Source organism: Sapajus apella, unplaced genomic scaffold (assembly GCF_009761245.1).
Source record: "Sapajus apella isolate SASKATOON/1434 unplaced genomic scaffold, GSC_monkey_1.0 scaffold52, whole genome shotgun sequence".
Classification (NCBI taxonomy): domain Eukaryota; kingdom Metazoa; phylum Chordata; class Mammalia; order Primates; family Cebidae; genus Sapajus; species Sapajus apella.
This window is the reverse complement of record NW_022436992.1, coordinates 214762-236793: the sequence shown is the minus strand read 5'-3', so window position 1 is coordinate 236793 and position 22032 is coordinate 214762. Positions and strand designations below refer to the sequence as shown.

Below are 22032 nucleotides of genomic sequence, written 5' to 3'. Positions count from 1 at the left end.
ACAGAAAATACAAAATTAGCCAGGCGTGGAGACATGAGCTAGTATTCCCAGCTACTCCAGAGGCTGAAGTGGGAGGATCACTTGAACCCAGGTGGTAGAGGTTGTAGTGAGCCAGGATTGTGCCACTGCACTCCAGCCTAAACAAAAGAGTGAGACTCTGTCTAAAAAAAAAAAGTAATAGAAAAATTTAGAAATTAAAAATTCATGTAAATAAATGAATTCATTTAATCTGATCTTGGTACAGATAAATTAAAAATGTGTTCTGCTAGTAAAATGATTTCTAACTTATGTGTACAATATTTTATGGTGCTAGTATTCAAAGAGCACATGACTCCCAGGAGCCCATCACATGAACATGTTTGAAATGTTTTAAAAGCAAACTCTACCGCTGCATAGGAAATGGGGTTAATTGGGACAACCAAAGGTAATAGCAGCAGTAGGTGGCTATTGCAGTGTTAGAAGCAGATGATGAGAGCCAGAACCAAGATGGGTGGGAAAAAAAGGGGCGAGCTAAAAAATGTTTAGGAAGCAAATGAAAGATGTTAGTGTCCAGTTGGGCATGGATGGTAAGAAAGAAGGAGCTTCAGGAATGAGTCCAGCATCGTCCAGATGGGTAGGTAGCTAGAGGTGCTATTAATCAAAGGAGAGCAGGGCTGGGTTGGTGGAAGAAGAGATACGGAGCTATTTTGAATATGTTGAGGGTGACTTGAGAAGACTGCTAAGCTCCCAGAAGGAGCAGTCCAGTTGTTGGTTGGAATGTTCAATGCACATGGGTGTATTGCCTGGACACAAGGGTGACCTCATTTAAAGGATGACACCACAAAGAACATGAGCTAGTCCAGAAAGAGTGAGGAAAGAGAGGAGAAAACAAGATGAAGCAGGAATCCTGGGGAAGATCAAGATTTAAGTGTTGGCGAGGCAAGAGGAACTAGGGAAGGATATTGAGAGAGAATCTTCAAAGAAAAAGAAAATATCAATAAGCTGCCATGTTATAAGAGCCACAAGTCACATTTCAGTTCAGAGGGGGCAACCATCACCTCTGAAGTTCCAGAGAGATAAGCCAGACTATAGCTTTTCAGTACTGTTGATTTGATTGATTTTATTAGCTTATTAGTTTGACAATAAGATAACAAGAGGGATCTGAGGGCAGGAATTGTGAACTTAGGTGCATGGCAATAAATGAGATTAATGGGGCAGTATTAAGAAGTATAGGGGACTGTGACAAACTAAAAAGCATGTTTACCTAAGAAGGAACCATCATCAACTCTCGTTGATTGTTGCCAAGCAGGAACATGGGCACAGTGATCAGAAAATCTGAATTTTCAAGAAAAGTCAGAGATCTGGATTTTTGTATGAAATCTTACAATTCTTTATCTTAGCAATACTTTCAAAAACCTTCATACCCTGTGAGGTCTGAATTAAACACATCTTTGGGCGCGGTGGCTCACGCCTGTAATCCCAGCACTTTGGGAGGCTGAGGTGGGCGGATCACAAGGTCAAGAGATCAAGACCATGACCATCCTAGCCAACATGGTGAAACCCCATCTTTACTAAAAAATACAAAAATTAGCGGGGCGTGGTGGCCTGTGCCTGTAGTCCCAGCTACTCGGGAGGCTGAGGTGGGAGAATTGCTTGAACCCAGGAGGCGGAGATTGCAGTGAGCCAAGGTTGTGCCACTGCACTCCAGCCTGGCACCTGGCGACAGAGCAAGACTCTGTCTCAAATAAAAATAAAATAAACACATCTCTGAACTGCCAGTTTGAAATCTCTGCCTTTGTCAATGTCCTTAACGTCATGGGGGCTGAGCCAGTGGCAACAGGCCAGGAAGTGATTGGGCAACAAGGAAATGGAGACCATGAGCATAGATCACTACTTTAGCAAGGGTGGGTAAAAGAAAGGAGAAGGCAAGCGGAGAACTAAGGAGGCAGACAGGGTCAGGGAGGGTGTCTTGGGTAGGAAGAGCTGTTTCTAGGCTGAGAGAAAGAGGGTGGAGAGAGGGAAGTTGAAGATCCTGGTGAAGAAAGACTAGTTGATGAAATAAGGATCTGAAAGAGTCAAGGGGCTGGAAGAAAGGATGTTGATGAATTTTGTGCCTGGAGGCCTTTACTTTCTTGGTGAAGTGGGGTAGGAGATGAATCAAGAAGCTTCAAGAGAGGAGCAAAGGTTAGGGACAGCCTTGAGGGACATAGGAAGGGTGCTGACAAGGATGCATGGAAGGTTGCTACACTTGGGACCTGCTGAAGGGAAACCCTTACAGTGCAGCTCATGGGCCTGGGTGTGGGTGTTGGTGTGAGGGTTAAGCACCTGTTACCTTCCAAGCCCTGTTGATTTGATTGGCATTTCATTCAGGCATTTCGTTCTCTTACCTGATGTATTCCTCCCCGCAATCCTGCTCACTCAGCTGAGTTCACTCATGAATAAGTGGCAGCTTCGAGAGTCACACCCTTTTCTAGCTGGATTGGAAGTCCATTTGATTCCACCACACCACCACTCCGTGCTGCTGTCCCCACCCCAGACCCTCGAGGCCTCAGATGCAACTGCAGAGGAGATTGGGCCAGTGAATTCTTGTCTGGGCATTTCCTGGCTGGTTTGATTGGGAAGTCAAGGGGAAATAATGGAGGATGTGATGAAGAAAGGAGTGGAGATCCATGAAGCAATAAGTGAGGACAGACAGGAATGATGAACTGAGGAAACAGGCTGGAGGAAGAGAAGACCTGATGAAGCCTAGGAGATAGTGAATGAGAGATTGCATCAGGGCAGGGCAGTGGGGTTGATGAGGAAGGACTGCGTTCCTGAAAAATTTTAATGAGGGTGAAGATGAAGGGAAAGGAGGTGAGATAAGGATGACTCCAGGGTGTCTAGCCTATGCAGTGGGGTGGGCAGGGATGCCTTCAGTCACAGCATTACTTACCACTTTGATGTCATGCCATCTCTCTGTCCGTTGCTCACTGTGCTGGACCACACTCACCAGCACGTTTCCACCACAGGTTGTCTAGAACATGCAGACCACTCTTCCTCCAGATCTGCAGAAGTGGCTCGTTCTCATATTCAAGTCACAGCTCCAGTGTCCCCTCCTCAGAGAGTCCTTTTGTGACCATGCTATCTACTGTAGCTCCCCTGGTCATTTTGTTTATTATAGACAACTTATTGAAATGGTAATTTATGGATTTGTTGACTTGTTTGTTATTTGTCTTTTGTCCATAGAGCATATGCTTGAGAGCAAGGACACATAGGTCTTTTTCATAGCTTTATTTTCCAATACCTAGAATAATGCTTGGCACATAGTAGGCATTCACTCAAGAGAGAAAGAGAGAGATAAATGAAGAAAAGGAAGGAAGAAAAAGAGAAAGAACGCAGGTGAAGTGTGTTTGGGAGAGGGATGCTGAGTTTTGAGGTGCCTGGAAGACACCCAGGAGGTAACTTCCAATGGGAAGTTGGAAAGCAGGCTGGGGGCTCAGGAAATGGACTGCCACATTTCCCAGGAAGAAAGTGGGCCCACATGGTACAAGGGTGCAAGCTGTCCTTTTGCCTGGCTGACTGCCTCTTCAAGACCAGTGTTGGGAGTTGGCTGGTTTGGGGCCCCGTGGGAAGAAGAACCCCTCTGGTGGTAAGCCGAAGTTGGGTCAGAGTGCTCCTCACTTCTCTCTTCAGTTCTCTTCCTGGTTCTTGCTGCTGCCCTGGCTTTGACCATTTCGCATCATTCTTCACTGCCAGCTACAAGACCCTGGATCTGAATGCAGACTAAATCTTTTCATCTCTTTTATCTTAGAGTATCTCACCCACCTCTGATTCATGGTGACAGGAGTCCAGCTTCACCCAGGAGCTGGACTTAGTTTTACCGATTTAGAAAATACTTTCCCCTTGTGCTTGGTTCCGACTCCATTGCTGTTGGCCTTGTGGCCCTCCTGCCTTGCACAGGACACTCAGCAGACCCTGCTGTCCTTCTTTTGCAGGGTCCCCAGCTGCTGAGCAGCTCCAGGACATCCTGGGGGAGGAAGATGAGGCTCCCAACCCCACCCTCTTCACAGAGATGGACACTCTGCAGCATGACGGAGACCAGATGGAGTGGAAGGAGTCAGCCAGGTGAGGTGGGGCCCCCCAAGGGAGGCGGGCACTTCAGTCTTGCACAGCCTGGGCTGGCCTGACCTTCCTAAGTGGGAAGCTGTACCTTGTACCTTGAGAGCTTCCTGGTCCACAAAGACCCTCCCACCTGCCTTCCTTAGTGTCCAAAATTAAGGAGCAAATAGAACCTTATGACTTTGTCTTTATCCTCAAAAAAATTAAAGTTCAAGTGGGAAGATAGAATAGTCACCCATGAAACTCTGAGAGTAATACAAGGGCATATACCGTTGTCCCTCCGTATCCACAGGGCATTGGTTCCAGGAGCCCCCGCTAATGGCAAAGTCCATACATATTCAAGTTTCCCAGTAGACCCTGTGGAACTGTCTATATGAAAAGTTGGCCCATATATGCAGGTTTTGCAGCCCATAAATACTGTATTTTTTACACCATTTGTTGAAAAACATCTGTGTGTAAGTAGACCCATGCAGCTCAAAACCCATGTTGTTCAGGGGTCAGCTGCATTCTTGTTGTTGTTACTGTTGCTGTTTTGCCAGAAACAGGGTCTCATTCTGTTGCCTAGGCTTCAGTGCAGTAGGATAATCATAGCTCACTGCACGCAGGCTCGAACTCCTGGGCTCAAGCAGTCCTCCCACTTCAACCTCCCAAGTAGCTTGGACTTCAGGCAACCTACTTGGATAGGAAACTGAGGTGAAGGGGAGCAACTTTGCCTAGGTCTGTCTCTGCATGGGGGCCACCATGACACCCTGAGCCTGACAGCTGCCCCCAACATACCACTGCATCCAACTAATGATTTTTATTTTTTGTAGTGATGAAGTCTCACTTTGTTACCCAGGATGTTCTTTAATATGAAGTGGTTCAAGCTAAATGCTGTAGAAGGGAAGTACCAAGCAGGCTGGGGTAGACAGTGAGGGCTTTCTGGAGGAAGGAGAAGGTGTGCCAGACACATTGAGTCTGAACAGTGGGAAAAATCCAGATGGTAAGGGCCAGTGGGCCACCAAAGAAAAGGGATCTGGCAGAGTTTGGGGCTGCAGAGTTGGAGCCATGGAGGAAAGCATGGGGAGCAGAGAGTGCTCCATATATAGGGAGAGCAGAAGCTGGAGGGGAACCACACAGAGAAGTCACAGGAGCCAAGGGAGGGGCAGGGTAAGAGTGGTTGGCACTGCTCATATCCCTAATGCCTGGGACTGAATTGAATTGTTCAGCAGTGCCCAATGCTCCCAAGAGCCCAAGGGGAAGGAAGGCTGTGGTAAGAGGCAGCGGGAGGGACCTTTGGACAGGAAGACAGACTGTGCCATTGTTTCTCCACCTTCTGTACATGATGCCACTCTGCCCCCAAGAGAAAAAATTTAATTTTATTTAAATCAATTTTATTAAGTTAAAATTTAATTTCTTTCATTAGAAATAAGGAATAAGGGCCAGGCACAGTGGCTCATACCTGTAATCCCAACACTTTGAGAGGCCAAGGCAGGCAGATTGCTTGAGCCCAGGAGTTCAAGACCAGCCTGGGCAACATAGGAGAACTTCGTCTCTACAAAAAAGTTTTTTTAAAAATTAGCTAGGTGTGGTGGCGCACACCTGTAGTCTCAGCTACTCGAAAAGCTGAGGTGGGAGGATCACCTGAGCCAGGGAAAGTTGAGGCTGCAGTGAACCATAATTGTGCCGTTGCACTCCAACCTGGGCAACAGAGTGAGACTGTCTCAAAAAATAAAGGAATAAAAGTTGTCAGGTCTGGTGTAGCTGTAGAGTACCACAAATCATTGTAGTATCTAAAATATTTTCACTCCCCCAAGAACCAATTATGCCCAAATTGAGAGTGCATGGACTCAACTTTGCCCAGGTCTGTCTCTGCATGGGGGTCACCATGACACCCTGAGCCTGACAGCTGCCCCAACCATGGCCTAGATTCTTCCCTCACTCACCTTCCCTAACCAGCCTGGGTAGTTGCTGTGCAGAGCCAGAAGGCTCAGGTTTGGACTCCCCCAGGTTTTTCCCATTCCATGTACCCTGCAGGGGTATCTGGAAGAAAGGCCACTGGGTGAACTAGCAAATAAATCCCTGTAGGCCTCAGGGAGGACCGAATTCCCAGCCCCACAGCTGGGCTCGGTCCCTGTGTGGAAGTCATTGAATCTTTTCCTATGAGCCCATTCTTTGAATGCTTACTGTGCTAATCGATCCACAGTCTTGCCCCCTGCAAGTTGCACAGTGACCCTGAGTGGGCAGAATTTTCATTATCCCTGTTTTATAGAGAGGAAACTGAGGTGAAGGGGAGCAAGTAGCTTGCCAGGGGTCAGAGCATGTGGGTGGCTGAATCTGGATTCCAGGCCAGGCCTGTCTGACTCCCCACTTGTGGGCTGATGGACTTTGTCTTCCCTTCCTCATTTTCTTAGCCCTTTCTCTTTCTGTCTCTAACTTCCAGTGACTATTTTGACTTCTAGGGGAGGATATAGGTCTGGAAGCAATTCTGTTAGGGTCAGAGATACATGGGGATAGCTGCAGCGCCCAGGATGCCTATCCAAGATTGACGGGGAAGGAGGACATTTCAAATGACCAGGACCCACCCTGGGTTATTATGTCTTAACACCTCTGAGGGGCCAGGGCCTGAAGCCACTGCCTACCCTGAACGAGGGCCTCGCCTGCCCCGGATGGGCAAATAGACAGGAGGAAAGCTGGGCAGGGCCTTCTCAGAGGCCCAGGAGGGAGAGGGTGCCTTCTCCACACCCTGGACAGGGTCTACATCCAGAACCCCTACCCATGGTTGCTAGGACCAGACCCTCCACGAGGGCCTATCACACACACCTATGGAGCCCTTGCCAAGAAAGCTTTATGGCCTCCAGAGACCTGACTGTCACCAAAGGCAAAACACATTGTCTCTGTCTCTATTCTCTTAGCTTGTGGATCCACAAAGCCCTCTGCACTACAGACCCTGTGATGGAACTGAGAAACTGTAGATGAGGATGTTTCTAAAAGGAGGCTTCTCCTAAAATATAAATGAGGAACCGGCCGGGCGCGGTGGCTCAAGCCTGTAATCCCAGCACATTGGGAGGCCAAGGCGGGTGGATCACGAGGTCAAGAGATCAAGACCATCCTGGTCAACATGGTGAAACCCCGTCTCTACTGAAACTACAAAAAATTAGCTGGGCATGGTGGCGCGTGCCTGTAGTCCCAGCTACTCAGGAGGCTGAGGCAGGAGAATTGCCTGAACCCAGGAGACGGAGGTTGCGGTGAGCCGAGATCGCGCCATTGCACTCCAGCCTGGGTAACAAGAGCGAAACTCCGTCTCAAAAAATAAATAAAAATAAATGAGGAACCAGCACAAGTTTCCTGTGGCTGGACTATAGACCGAGAGGCTGGGAATGGCAGGACTGATGATGATGCAGGTTCTATGCCAGCCATGTTATAGTGTTTGGCGGTAGGGTCTAGCAGTTACCGTCTGCAAAGTGGTGGGTTTCCCTGCAAAGCAGACATTCTGAAGATGGCATCTGAGGAGGTCCGGGAAGAAAGGCCATCGGGACCTCAGGATAACATGGCTGCAACCAGCAGTGAAAAGAAAGCGATGACTAGAAGTTAAAGTGGCTGAACCCAATTCTAGACAGGTCCCAGAGAGGAGTAGCTTGAAGGCCAGTTTGGGGACAGGAAAATGTGGGAGGAGAGGAGCTTTCCTGACTTCTGCTCTACCCTCTTCTACTCTTTATAGCTAACCCCATCTGATTTCCAGATAACTGTCCAAGGTATGACCAGCAAGCCCATAGCCCCTAGTGAAGTCAGAAGAGGGGTCTGACCATTGGCCAAAAAGCCCACCATGGCCTGGACAGTTTTGATGGGTCCTTCTCCAGGCAAACTGCAAGTTTAGAGGTGCTTGGGTCAGAGCCATTTGAGGACTGTCACTCCCACAAAAAAACCCAGAAACCAGTTTCCTCAGTTGACAGGCTAGTGGATCCACTCAGGGAAGCCAGAGATCTCAGACATTTTGAGAAATCTAAGAATCAGCAAATCATAAAAGGTTCTGGGCCTCCTTGGAGTAACAGGAGAAAATGATGTGGAGTAGGAGACAGCCCCTCACACAGATACTCAAGCTCCAAGAGTGTTACGGGTCCCGCAATACCCATGTCAAAGAGAATCAAGGAGGGGACCCTTTAATAAAAGTATTTAATTTGCTGCAGGGAGTGTTTACTTTATTGAGTTAGGAGATTAACAGAGTGAAAATCTCAAATCCGCAAGGAATTTTCCCTGGCGGTGCTTTGTCGGGAGTTATTAGTTTGGGGGATGTTGCAGGCCCTTGGAGGAGTCACTCCTGGAGGGATTTAAATGGCTTTTTGAGCTCTGCTGAGCCTTGCGCCATGCACATAATGGGGACTGTGTGTGCAGCGTCATTTCTAATGTGATCAATGCTGGTAGGTCAGGCTGTTAATAAGATAGATTTTTATTAACTCTGTCTCTGGCATTCCCATGAGGGAAATGCAGCTGGCTGTTTGCTGATAATGACCTTGCCTGAAGGGAGGGCTGGATCAGGTTGGGTGGGGGCGACCATCTGACTGTGAGCAAACTATTTACCCAGAATTCCATCCTCTCTCATGCCCACCTCTGCCTAACTGCAAGTGGAGAGGTGGGAAGGAGAATGACCTGGGTTGGAACCTACCCAAGTATGGAGAGCTCCTTGGGGTTACTCAGAAATAACCAGAGCTTAGCGCCTCCCAAAAACTGTGAAAGCAAATTCCAAATCCAAGCTGCTTCGGGTCTCAGAGCAGACCAGAAACACAAACTTGCCAGAAGATTCTTAAGAGACACATGCTTTGAGAACATTCTTGCGATGACCAGGAAGGGGCAGGAAGCGGGGCAGGAGAAGTGGGTCAGTTTGTTGGGTCAAACCAGATCAGTACATTTTTGAAAGCCCAGAATAGTTCTATGCACATAGGCAGGGATGCTTTCTCACTCCATACAGGATGAAGAAAGCTGAACTTTCTGTGTCAACCCTGAAATCGCCCTCATTAAGATCCTGTATAGACCAGGTGCAGTGGCTCATGCCTGTAATCCCAGCACTTTGGGAGGCCAAGGTGGATGGATCATCGGAAGTCAGGAGTTCAAGACCAGCCTGGCCAATATGGTGAAACCCTGTCTGTATTAAAAATACAAAAAAATTAGCTGGACATGGTGGCAGGCGCCTGTAATCCCAGCTACTGAGGAGGCTGAGGCAGGAGAATTGCTTGAACCTGGGAGGCAGAGGTTGGAGTGAGCCGAGATAGCACCATTGCACTCCAACCTGAGCAACAAGAGTAAAACTCTGTCTTTTAAAAAAAAGCCTGTATAATGTCCTCTTAGCATCATTTCCCATTTAATGTGGAGCAGTAGGCATCCCCAGCCCTTTGTCTCACACCCATCTGGAATCAACCTTTTGGTGGAGCCAGAGCTGCCTACTTAATTTAAAGGAGAGTAGGAAGCTGAGAGCTTCCAGTGCAGAAATCAACAAAGTTTGTTCATTCATTCAATTAACATTTATTATCTGCAAGCCCTGAGCCTGCTAGAGATGTAGAAATGGAACATGGCAAATGCTACCCCTGCTCTCTTGGGCTCTCAGTCTAATTGGACACAGAGGCAAATAAGGGGGCATTTGGTAATGGGGGCAGTGTGAAAGCAGAGCATAGGGGCATCTAATCCAGACAGGAGGGGTCCAGGAAGGCTTCCAGGAGGAAGAGATGTTCACATTGAGACCTGAAGCATGGGTCAGAGTTAACCAGGAGAGGGTAGGGAAACGGAAAGAAGTCCCTGGAGCAGGGCAAACAGACACATAGAGGAGCAGGCACAAGTTCCCTGTGGCTGGACTATAGATCAAGAGGCTGGGAATGGCAGGGCTGATGATGTAGGTTCTATGCCAGCCATGTTGTAGTGTTTGAACTTGGTGCTGAGAGCTTCAGAGGACCACTGAAGGGTTCTAGGGAGGAAAAGGACAGAATCATGCACATGCTTGAGAGAGATCATCTGGGTTTGGTGTGGAGAATGGATAAAAGGGGGCAAGATGTGGCCAGTTAGGAGGCTGGTCCAAGGGAGAGATGCTGGCAGTGGCAATAAAGAGAAGGGTGGACCTGAGACAAAATGTAAAAGGTAGAATTGACAGGACTTGATAACAGATGGCATGTGGGGACAGATAGTCAGGGAGACTCCCAGATTTCCAGCCCGAGCTAGTGGATTCCCCATGGTAGCAGCTTAGGAAACACAAATGTAGTAGTAAAATTTTGTTACATTGGGTATTTTTTTGTTTTGCGTTGGGGGTAGTTGATAATGAGTTCCACTTTGGGCATGTTCTATTTGAGGAAACTCCAAGTGGAGATGTCCGGAGGCCATCATGCAGCCACCATGTCTGGAGTTCAGTAGAGAAGCATAAATTTGTGAGGTATCAGAATCTAGATGGAAATCAAGCCCACAGAAAAGGATAAGGTTGCCCCTGAGGTCTGTGAAGTGAGAAGAGAGGCCAGACAGAGTCCCCAGGAACTTCAGTATTCACAGGATGGGCAGAGGAAGAGGAACCCACAGAGGAGACTCAGAAGGGGCAACCAGGAGTTTAGGAGGGGAATGGAAGGAGGGCTTCATTCTGGAAATAAAGGGCAGAGAGACTGTCAAGATGGAGGGAGGGGACAAGTACTTCAAGTACTGAAGTGCACCCGCAGGATGGACCCGCTCCTGCTGGATGGGCATCACAGTCTGGGGAGGGATAGGGCAGAAGCTAGAAGGCAGTAGGTTGAGAAGAGTCAAAAGTAAAAAACTGGGTTCACTTGGCAGTTCTTCCAAGATGCTTGTCCGTGAATGACAGGAGTGAAAGAAGCCTCTTAAGGGGAACATAGGCCAAGGGAGATCCTTTTGTTTTTGAAGGTCAGCAAAATCAGAACATATTGCAGGCTTACAAAAAGGGGCCAGTGGAAAGAGAATGATTTAAAGGGAAAAGAAGCTCAGGGAGGCTGCTGGATGGAGCAAGGTGGCCCTGGGTGCAGGTGGTGAGGCTCCTAGCAGGAAGTTGAGAGAATTCCAGGCTGGTCTCTGGTTTAAGGAGACAGGTTTGGTGGAAAAGCAATTGTAGGAGCTGCAGATGGCTGGTATATGTGAGACAGCTAAGCAGCTCAAGGCTAGCAGCCATCGCTCTCCTGTTTTATTGCAGTGGAGTCACACATGGAGATTTGTGATCAGATAAAGGTTGTTAAGGTTGTTTGACTTCCACCTTCTGCTGATCTACTGTTCTGAATAATTATATTCTTTATCAAGCTGCTTTTATATACAGTATCTAACTTGGTCCTTCTCTCTCTCAACACTAGTCCAACACTGATACTTGAGGCTTATGTTGGCCAAGTAGGAAAAAGGGATTTTTATATGAATCAGAACCTGGATCAAGCCCCAGGTAAAAGGTTCCCTGAAGCCTCAGAGGCCCTGGGTTCCAACCAGCGCTCTCACAGCTGGCAGTGTAAACACAGAATGGGGGCTATGCTAGGGGTTTTCATCTCTCAGGGACTTAGGATAACTTATAGTTAGCACAGCCCAGGGTGGGGCTGCATGAGAGACCGTCAAAGTCCTGCAATTGGACCGGGGAAGCACAAGTTCACACCCATGGGGACAGCCAGGCAGTGATTAAAGGCCATCACGCAGTTGACCCAGGATAGAATGATCAGATTAGTTGGCCAGTGAGTGTGATTGGAAGGCTAATTAAGTGGGGAGAGATGGCAGGGGCTGGAGCACTCAGGGAGCTCTTCCCAGATAGGGCAAAACTGGCTGGCAGCTCCTCAGAACCCTTGGAGGTGGTCTGCAGGAGCAAACACCTCCCCCATCCAAGTCATCCCTGGATAGCTCGCTCAGTTGCAGCTGTCAGGAGGGGAATAACTCCACCATTAAACCACCTTCATGTCAAAAGCACTACTTGATTTACCTATTCATATATATTTTTTATATATCCAAATATATATTTAAACTTTTTATTATGAAAAATTTTAAACATAAAAAGTGGAGAGAATGGTCCCCATCACCGAGCTTCATGAAAGATTCGTGTTTATCTGTTTTCAACACTTTTTTTGTTTGCTTTTAGGGATTTTTTTTGTCAGACTCCAGAGGTGCCAATAGAAGAGTCCTGCCTAAAAATCCTTTGGCAACAGTACTTTATGTTTTGAGATGGGGGTCTCACTCAGTTGCCCATGCTGGAGTGAAGTGGTGTGATCTCAGCTTACTGCAACCTCCACTTCCTGAGTTCAAGCGATTCTCCTGCCTCAGCCTCCTGAATAGCTGGGATTACAGGTGCCTGCCACCACGCCAGCTAATTTTTGCATTTTTAATAGAGACAGGCTCTCACCATGTTAGTCAGGCTGGTCTCAAACTCCTGACCACAGATGCTCTACCCGCCTCAGCCTCCTAAAGTGCTAGGATTACAGGCGTGAGCCACTGCCCACGGCCAGCAACAGTACTTTATGCTAGAGTCAAGAGCCCCCAACCAGCATCCAGCATGTCGACCTCTGGCTCCCACAGCCTAATCTTTTTTTTTTTTTTTTTTTTTTTGAGACAGAGTTTCGCTCTTGTTACCCAGGCTGGAGTGCAATGGCACGATCTTGGCTCACCGCAACCTCCACCTCCCGGGTTCAGGCAATTCTCCTGCCTCAGCCTCCTGAGTCGCTGGGATTACAGGCACGCGCCACTATGCCCAGCTAATTTTTTGTATTTTTAGTAGAGACGGGGTTTCACCATGTTGACCAGGATGGTCTTGATCTCTTGACCTCGTGATCCACCCGCCTCGGCCTCCCACAGTGCTGGGATTACAGGCTTGAGCCACCGCGCCCGGCCCCACAGCCTAATCTTAAGTGAGCTCTTGGGAACTGTGTGTGATGCCCAAGGGGAGAGAAATGCCAGTCATCATCAGGAGGTTTGGGGCTACAAGTTACAGAAGCCCACTCAGGCTAACTCATACAAATGGAGGGAGCATCACTGGGACACTGGAGTGACTTCATGGTGCCCAGGGGCATGATCTCTCAAGGGCTGGGCCTGGGAAGCTGGCTTTTCCTCTCTCTCTCTGGTTCTGGTCTCTGCTTCTCTTAGGGCATCTTCTTTACTCTTCTGCAATCAGCTTCTTCTGATTCTCCCTGCCTGTGACCAATCCTAAGCTTCCATGTTTACATCCACCCTACTCGAGGGACCATCCCACAGCAGGCGGCTGTCTCCCAATCCCAATTCCAAATTCTTCATGGAGAATCTGATCTGTCCAACTTTGATTGTCCTATCACTGGGACCCAGATCAGAGGTCTGAGGACATATGGGGAGGCCTTGCTACATCCTGGAGAGCACACCCCATGGAATACAAGCAGAGTGGACACCCCAAATACATCTTTTATACATTGATAGTAATGAACTTGCTTAATGTAAGCAATCCTTTGGCCATGGTTCTGCCTCTAATACCAACCAGAACTTTCAGAATTCTTCAAGTTGCCTATGAGAGTATAGGTAGTACAATTTTACAAACTCATCCTCCTCTTGAAGGAGAGACCACTTCCTATCTTTGTCCATGGAGATCTGCTGATGTCACTGCAGCACTACATCAATCCCTAGAGCAGTGGAAAGGTGGAAGCTCTAGCCTCTGAGTCTAGGAGAACTTTGGAAAGGTTGTTTTACCCACACCTCTCTTCTTTCATTCCAAAAACAGTTGAGAGGATGTTGTGTTAGGTCCTGTGGGAGAATTAAAATGAGTAAATTATGAATCTGTTGTTTGTTTGTTTGTTTTTGAGACAGAGTCTCACTCTGTTGCCCAGGCTGGAGTGCAATGTCACAATCTTAACTCACTGCAACCTCCGTCTCCGAGGTTCAAGCAATTCTCTGCCTCAGCCTCCCAAGTAGCTGTGATTACAGGCGCCCGCCACCACACCCAGCTAATTTTTTTTGTATTTTTAGTAAAGACAGGGTTTCACCGTCTTGGCCAGGCTGGTCTTGAACTCCTGACCTCGTGATCCACCTGCCTTGGCCTCCCAAAGTGCTGGGATTACAGGCATGAGCCACCATGCTCAGCCTGAATCTGTTCTTAAAATGCTTATGATCTAGTACAGGTATCAGTAAATGTGTTCTGTTAAGGGCCAGACAGAAAATATTTTAGGCTTTTTGTGCACAAATGATCTCTTCCCCTGCCCTTTTATTTTCCCTCGTCTCCCGCACTCCTTTTCTCCTCTTCCTTTTTCTCTCTTTCTCCTCTCCTTTGTCTCCTCTGCCTTTTCTTTCTCCTTCTTTACAACTCTTTAAATATATAAAAACCATGTTTAGCTAGCTGGCCAACAAAAACAGGCTGTGGAGCGCTTGGAGCCCATGAGGCATGATATTTCAACCCCAATCTGGTATAAAGCAGGCATATGCTCATACACAGATAACTAAAACCCAGGTGGTTGTACAAAGACAAAGTGGTGAGAACATATAGTCTAAAGACATCCCTTTAAACCCTGTCTCTTATAAGCTACATGACCTTGGGTAGGCTCCTTATCCTGTAAGGATCTCAGTCTCATCACCTGTACAATGAGAATAGTCACAGATGTACCTCGTGAGATAGATTTAAGGATTAAATGAGATAATACATGTTAAGTGCTTAGCATAGTGCCTGGCACATAGAAAGTACTCGGTAAGCTTTAGCTGTTGTAGTGATTAGGAAGTGTTCTGTGATAAATGATTAAAAAAAAAAAAAGTGTGATGGGAGTCAGAGGAAGGAGAGGTCTCCTCAACCTGGCCCCTTGGGAAGGCATTGTCATGGGAAAGGTGGCCTTTGAGCTTTGCCCAGTATAGCAGAGGTGGAAGAGAGAGCCTAGGTGAGGAGAGGGCCTCCCCTGGGAGCCACTGAAGGGAGGTACCAGCAAACTCTGAGGGAGGCAGACAAGTCTGTAGATGACAGTCCCTTGCGACAATTACAGGGACCTCCTGCATACACAGTCAGGTGGCCCTCAGAGAGATTTTGGCTTCAGAAGCCTCTCTCTCTGAAGGAGCCTATTCAAAATTTGCCAGTAACTTTGTCTGATAGCATTCACTTAGCTGTGGGCTCCCCTTCAACTCTGAATGTGAGGACATGATATGCAGGAGGATGGACCCTTTACCAAATGCATGAGCTTGGGAGCAGAGGCCACCCCCATTCTGTTCACCACAGCTCCCTGGAATGCCACACCTCTCCCCCATCACCACTAGCTGTGCCACTGCAGTTCAACACTGTCTGGGAAGGAGTGTTTCTCCTGTAATGCCCAAACTGCACTGTGTCACCAAAGGCCCTCAGCAGAGGTTCCTAGGCCAGCAAAAGGAAAGACTTTCATTCAGAGGGAGTCAGTCAACCATGGGAGGAAGTGAGGTTCATTACAGAACAATCTAAGATAGAAGGCCACATCTATCTGGTCCCAGTCCCAGGCATATCTCATCTGTAGATATGAAAGATTCCAGACCTCTCATCCTGAGTCTAAAAACTCTGGAATAACTTAGCTAATGATTAACTCATTCTGATTCTATATTCAGCAATTTTTTGGTGATAATTTGGCTTACCCTGTATATGTGCCTATAAGGAGAGAATGCAAAGGCTAGAGGATGAGTGTAACTAACCCCTATAACTATTGTAAATCTCATTGTAAATTAAATAAATTGGCCTTCAGGTTTATGCATCAGCCTTCATGATCTGGATTAGCATTAGACAGTGTCACTGAACCTAATCATCTTTGGGACACAAAAAGATAAAATTTCTGAGCCTGGACTGGGGTGGGTGCCCCAAGAGGCCTGTGAGGCCTTTCTGGTTCTCATCAGCCCCTTCTGGTACCTTCTGAACTTCTCCATATGTGGGCTGACCCTTGACCCATGCCTACCCACTCAGTCTTTTATGCTTTATAATCTTTCAAATTCACTGCCAAATTTGGTTTATAAACATATATACCAGATGCAAAGTCTTAATCAGTTGTAGAAAAAACTTGTACTATCTCACATACATATTTTCATGCGTGTGATTTTATGTAGCATGAGTTTGACAAATAAATTGTAAGAATGGGCCAAAATTTGCTTAGGTGTTCCCCCCATTTTTTTGACACGAATTCTTGCTCTGTTGCCCAGGCTATAGTACAGTGGCACAATCTTGGCTCACCGCAACCTACACCTCCTTGGGCTCAAGTGATTCTCCTTCCTCAGCCACCTGAGTAGCTGGGATTAAAGGCATGTGCAACCACGCCCAGCTAATCTTTGTATTTTTAGTAGAGAAGGGCTTTCACCATGTTGATCAGGCTGGTCTCAAAACTCCTGACCTCAAGGGATCTGCCCGCCTCAGCGTCCCAAAGTGTTCACAGGTGTGAGCCACCAGGCCCAGCCTCAGGTGTTCCCCTTTTGAAAAACCTTCCTCCCACAGATCATTTCTTGGTGACTCTGTCAAAGACTGAAGCACGGGAGCATCTGATGATTCCTCAGACATCTTTAGGAAAATTCATAATGGGCTTGTAAGTGAATTAATACTGGTCTTCAGTTTCTGTTGGAAAATTCACTGTCCTGATATGACTCATATGAAGTTAAAAAGCTTTGCTGGATAATGAAGAAAAAGTTACATTTCTTACTTTTAAGAAATAAATTTGTTAGAGTCACAAAATGTATTACAGACAGGCCTTAGGCAGAAAGCACAAACATGTCTTGATGCTTTGTAACTAATACACAGAAGTCAAGCTTTTGGGTAACGGGGTGGCGTGGGAGAGCTGCAGAATAAAATCAGTGAGGCCACATAGATAGAATCACCACAGTGTGAATATATACTTTACAAATTTTAGCTGAGTAAACTTAACTCCATGTAAGAAACAAATTCACACAAATATAATTCTTAAATGTTTGGAGGCAAGGTAGCCTTAGTATTAAAGGTTGCATACAATGGAAGATTACACTTTTAAAAACAGCTTTAAAATTAGAATGTCCTAAGGGGGATTTTGCAAACAAATGAACCAGGACACAATTTAATTATGATGATATTCAAAATAAGTATAGATAGAAAGAAGCTCCTCTTCAATCACAATGTTTATGTATATATATATATATATATATATATCCTCCAGATTTATTCTTATCTAACCACACGATAATGGGCAGCCTGTTGTTTTCTCATCTCAAAGATCTGTGTCTTCCTTATAAAAAATATTGACATCTTGGCTCAAGAGTTCTGATAAATTAAAAAAAAAAAAAACACAAAAATATTGACATCTGATTCTCAGTCCCCTGAGATTCTGATGTAATTAGTCTGAGATTCAGCCTGGGATTTAGAATTTGTAAAACGCTCCCAGATGATCCTAATGCAGCTATTGAAAACTGCTGATACTTACCCTGCCCCAGCAAGATCAGTGGGAGTTGATTTAAGTTTCCATCTGAGGAGAGAACTAGAATTCAGGTCTCTTGGTTTTCAGCCCTTTCTAGATCCTCCTTGAAGGAGAACCTCCTCTTCTCCCATCCTGTGGTTTGAGCATTGGAAGCCTTGGCCGCACCTGGTAGCTAGCCCCATCATGCTTTCTCCTGCTCGTGTTATTAATTGAACAGCAATGTCTTCTAATCATATCTTTGACCATCTTACTAGGCTCAGAAAAGGCCTCAGTTCTGGCGCTGCTTTGTGTGACAGAGAGCTGCTTTCTGTGAGATGTGACATTTCGAGGTTCCTTTTAGCTCCGTTCCAGTCAGGAGGGGGGCACCTGGCACCTACCCCAGCATGCACAGAATTGGGAGTCTACATCCAGGCTTGGGCAAAATCCCTAAAAGTTAAAGCTTTGCTGGATAATGAAGGAGAACGTGGAGATTTTCTTTCCACTTGACCTGCTTCTCCAACTCTAATTCCCACTTTTTGAAGCCAACCATAGTACAAAGTTAACTTTGCAATGAGTTGTTTGGGATTACACATGAACCTTTTTATCAGGCTTCCACAAGTTTTTAAACCTGGCTTTGGCCAGAGGCTTTTTACAGAGGTCATTCCTTTATTCTTTCTGGAAAATGTTTGATTATGGAAAATTCAAATTTATACAAATGTAGTGTATAGTGGAATGAACCCTCACCTGCCCATCACCCAGATTCAACAATTACCAGCTAACTCATAATAAATCGTTTCTCTGTCCCCCACCTGCTACCCCAGACACACACGTTAGATCATGTTGACACAAATCCCAGACACCACATCATTCTATCTGTAAAGGATAAGGCCTCTTTCTTTCTTTTTAAAGACAGGGTCTTGCTCTGTTGCTTAAGCTTCAATGCAGTGGCGCAATCACAGCTCACTGCAGCCTCCAACTCCTGGACTTAATCCTCCTACCTCAGCCTCCTGAGTAGCTGGGACTACAGGCATATGCCACCACACCTGGTTAATTATTTTTTGTATAATGGAGTCTTGCTTTGTTGCCCAGGCAGGTCTCCAGCAATCCTTCCACCTCAGCCTCCCAAAGCGCTAGGATTACAAGTGTGAGCCAGCATGCCCGACTTCTGAGTATTTTAAAATATATTTAAACAAAATGAGCTTCAAGCTTTTTTTCCCCCAGTCATTTCCTCATAAGGAGATCTCACCCAAAGTGATCAGTGAGGTCTTGCTACCCTCAAGCAGGAGGGAGCAAGCATTTAATAAGGTTGATCTGGGCAGGAGACCATAAGGGGACAGCAGAGAGGAAGCAATGGCATCTGTCCTCAAGAAGCTTAATGTATATTTGGCATTTGTTATATACCAAAGCAATCATAAAACAAGATTGATTATAATTAATTATTAATTTAGGCACTGAGCCTGGATTAATTAATTATTTTAGGCTCTGAGCCTGAGAAGTTAGAAACTTTACCCAGAATAGTCCGGAGCACAGAGTTGCCTGGATCCCACCCGTTTTTATTCTGATGACAACTGGTCTAGGATATGACTGAGATATGAAGATTTTAAAGGCATCTAGGGTATTTCTGTATGCAACCGAGCTTAAGAATCACTGTCCTAGAACAGTGGTTCCTAAAGTGTGGTCCTAAAAGCATGTAATTCTAATGCATGCTTCAGTTTGAGAACCATCCTAGGGTGTTACAGGAGAAATAAGCAGAATAAGTGGCACAGGCTTTGTGGAGGAAGGGGCACTCTCATTGGGCAGTGAAAAACAGAGAGGAAAAAGACATTCTACATGATGTCAGAGGTGATCTGCAGACCAGCAGCATGAGCACACCTAGGAGCTTATTAGAAATGTAGAATCTTTGACTTCATTCCAGACCTGCTGAATGAGGATCTGCATTTTGACAAGATCCCTATGCACATTAGAGTTTGAGACACACTGGTGTAGTAGTATATACTATAAATAGACTTCAGTTATAAAATCAGAGAAAATAAAGCATAGCCTGACTGTGCTAGAAAGGAGACCCTTTCAGCTGGTGTTCTTGGAGCCATTCTAAGGGAAAGAGGCCATATCCCTTTGTATAATGAGAATCAGACCCATGTGAGCTATGTTTGCCTGCATTGAGACCGCATGTAAGTTGAATTATCCCAGCTGGGTGCGGTGGCTCACACCTGTAATCCCAGCACTTTGGGAGGCCGAGGCAGGTGGACCACGAGGTCAGGAGTTTGAAACCAGCTTGGCCAATATGGCGAAACCTCGTCTCTACTAAAAATACAAACATTAGCCAGGCATGGTGGCACATGCCTGTAATCCCAGATACTCAGGAGGCTGAGACAGGAGAACCGCTTGAACCTGGGAGGTGGAGGTTGCAGTGGGCCAAGATCACACCACTGCACTCCAGCCTGAGTGACAGAGCAAGACTCCGTCTCAAAAAAGAAAAGTTGAACTATCCCTTAGTCACACCATCCTATGTGCCTACAGAGCAGAGGTTCAGGTGCAGTCAAATAACCTGGGAGTTTCCATGGCAGGGCCACCCTCCTGGTGGGGTAACCATCCAGGCATTGTTATTTTTATAAATCTCTCCAAGTTATTCTAATGGACAGCCAAGGTTGAAAACCACTGCTGTGGATCTTTGGTCCTCCATGTTTCCTTGTTCCATTCAAGGTGAAAATGAGCTAAATTTCTAGCTGTAGCCATTAAAAACACAAAATTAAGTTCCAGGTGGCAGACTTAATGGTTCAACATCCGGATTCCCAAAATAGGTATAGAGGGAACTAGAAAGGTTTCCCTAGTTAAGTGGTCTTGTATTCTGGAATTTCTTAAATTATCTGGATTCTGAGTGTAGTTCTGGCATTAACTTAAACCTGGAGACAAGTAATTTAGTGTTTCTGCAGGCTGTTCTCATGTGGGTTAGTGCCCTTGTCTGTGTGTGTATGAGGTTAATGTTTGGTGTGCGCCTAACACAGTACAAATAGTTGAAGTCCTGAGAGGTGGAGAGGACTGCTTGTCTTTGCTACCTGCTCTCTGGAGTTAGTAGAGGATGTTTCAAAGAGGAAGCATGCTCTTATCACTCCTTCAGGTGGAGTTATATTTGTATGGGCAGAAGACTGAAGAATGGGATGTCAGGGGAGAGAGCTGCCTGAGAATGTCTGGCCTAGGATGTTTGTGAGACAGTGAAGAGAGGAACTCACCCAAGTGGCCCTGTGCATGGGCCACATCACACCTTTAGGTGGATGGGGTAAGGCCATGGAGTAGCAAAAGAGTCTTTGGGAGCAGGGTGACAATTCAGTTTATCTTGTGTATTATTTTTGAGCAAAAAAAAAAGGCAATCTGAATAGGAAGTCAGTCCTCACGGAGAAAGGTTGAGCATCCTCTCAACTAAAACATTTGGACTGGCTGGCACAGTGGCTCATGTCTGTAATCCCAGCACTTTGAGAGGCCGAGGTGGGCAGATCACCTGAGATCAGGAGTTTGAGACCCGCCTGACCAACACGGTAAAACCCCGTCTCTACTAAAAATACACACACACACACACACACACACACACACACACACACACACACTTAACTGGGTCTGGGGGCAGGTTCCTGCCTATAATCCCAGCTACTCAGGAGGCTGAGACAGGAGAATCACTTGAACCCAGGATGCTGAGGTTGCAGTAAGCGAAAATTGCACCATTGTGCTACAGCCTGGGGGACGAGAGTGAAACTCTGTCTCAGAAACAAACAAACAAACAAAAAGTTTGGACTTATCCTTTGGTCTATTCCTTGTAAACTCTTATGATAATATCCCTTTTAGAAACATCTTACTCTCGACATCACATAGTCTTGGATCTGCCATAATTTAAATGATGTTTCCCAAACATATTTCCCCACGGAAAGGTCAGCTACGACTTGTCTTCCTGGTCTCTGGCTCCAGCCCCCATGTTTTAGTTCTTTACCTCCCAGTCCTTCTCTAATTAAACCTCTCCATCCTGTGTCTGTCTGATCCCCCAGGGTCCCACCAGGTGCCTGGTTAACTTGTCTCAAATAAATGTATGGAATGAAGATGTTAAACATCGATAATGCAAAATATACAGTTACATGAAGAGGAAATCTGACAAAGGAAAAGATGTTCCATCTCACTAGCAATCAGAAAAATGCAAATGTGAGACAATTTTTCAATCACCAAATGAACAAAGGTGAAAAAGAGTGAAAATACCAGAGTCTGGGAGACTTTAGGGAAATGGAACATCTCACTGGTAGCAGTGGTCAGTGACACAGCTTTCTGGAAAACAGTTTGGTAATGTTTGTTATAAATGTAAAAATGTGCAGACATAGCAATTCCACTTCTGAGAGTTTATCCTAAAAAAATTGTTGAGCAGGGACCAAGGATGTTCAGACCAGCCTTAATTGATAATAAAGAATAATTAGAAATAATCTAAATGTTGGCCGGGCGCGGTGGCTCAAGCCTGTAATCCCAGCACTTTGGGAGGCTGAGGCGGGTGGATCATGAGGTCAAGATATCGAGACCATCCTGGTCAACATGGTGAAACCCCGTCTCTACTAAAAATACAAAAAATTAGCTGGGCATGGTGGTGTGTGCCTGTAATCCCAGCGACTCAGGAGGCTGAGGCAGGAGAATTGCC

At 46.2% G+C, this 22032-nt stretch overlaps 1 protein-coding gene across 8 annotated transcripts in view; it reads left to right on the top strand.

The window, feature by feature from the left end:
* Positions 1–22032, top strand: part of SLC4A5 (solute carrier family 4 member 5) — a 135910-nt gene that overhangs the window by 59927 nt on the left and 53951 nt on the right. For all 8 annotated transcript variants that reach the window (XM_032243366.1, XM_032243367.1, XM_032243365.1 and 5 more), the window contains one exon: positions 3954–4083. In XM_032243366.1, coding sequence (XP_032099257.1) covers positions 3954–4083 — 130 coding nt within the window. The remainder of the gene's footprint in view (positions 1–3953; positions 4084–22032) is intronic.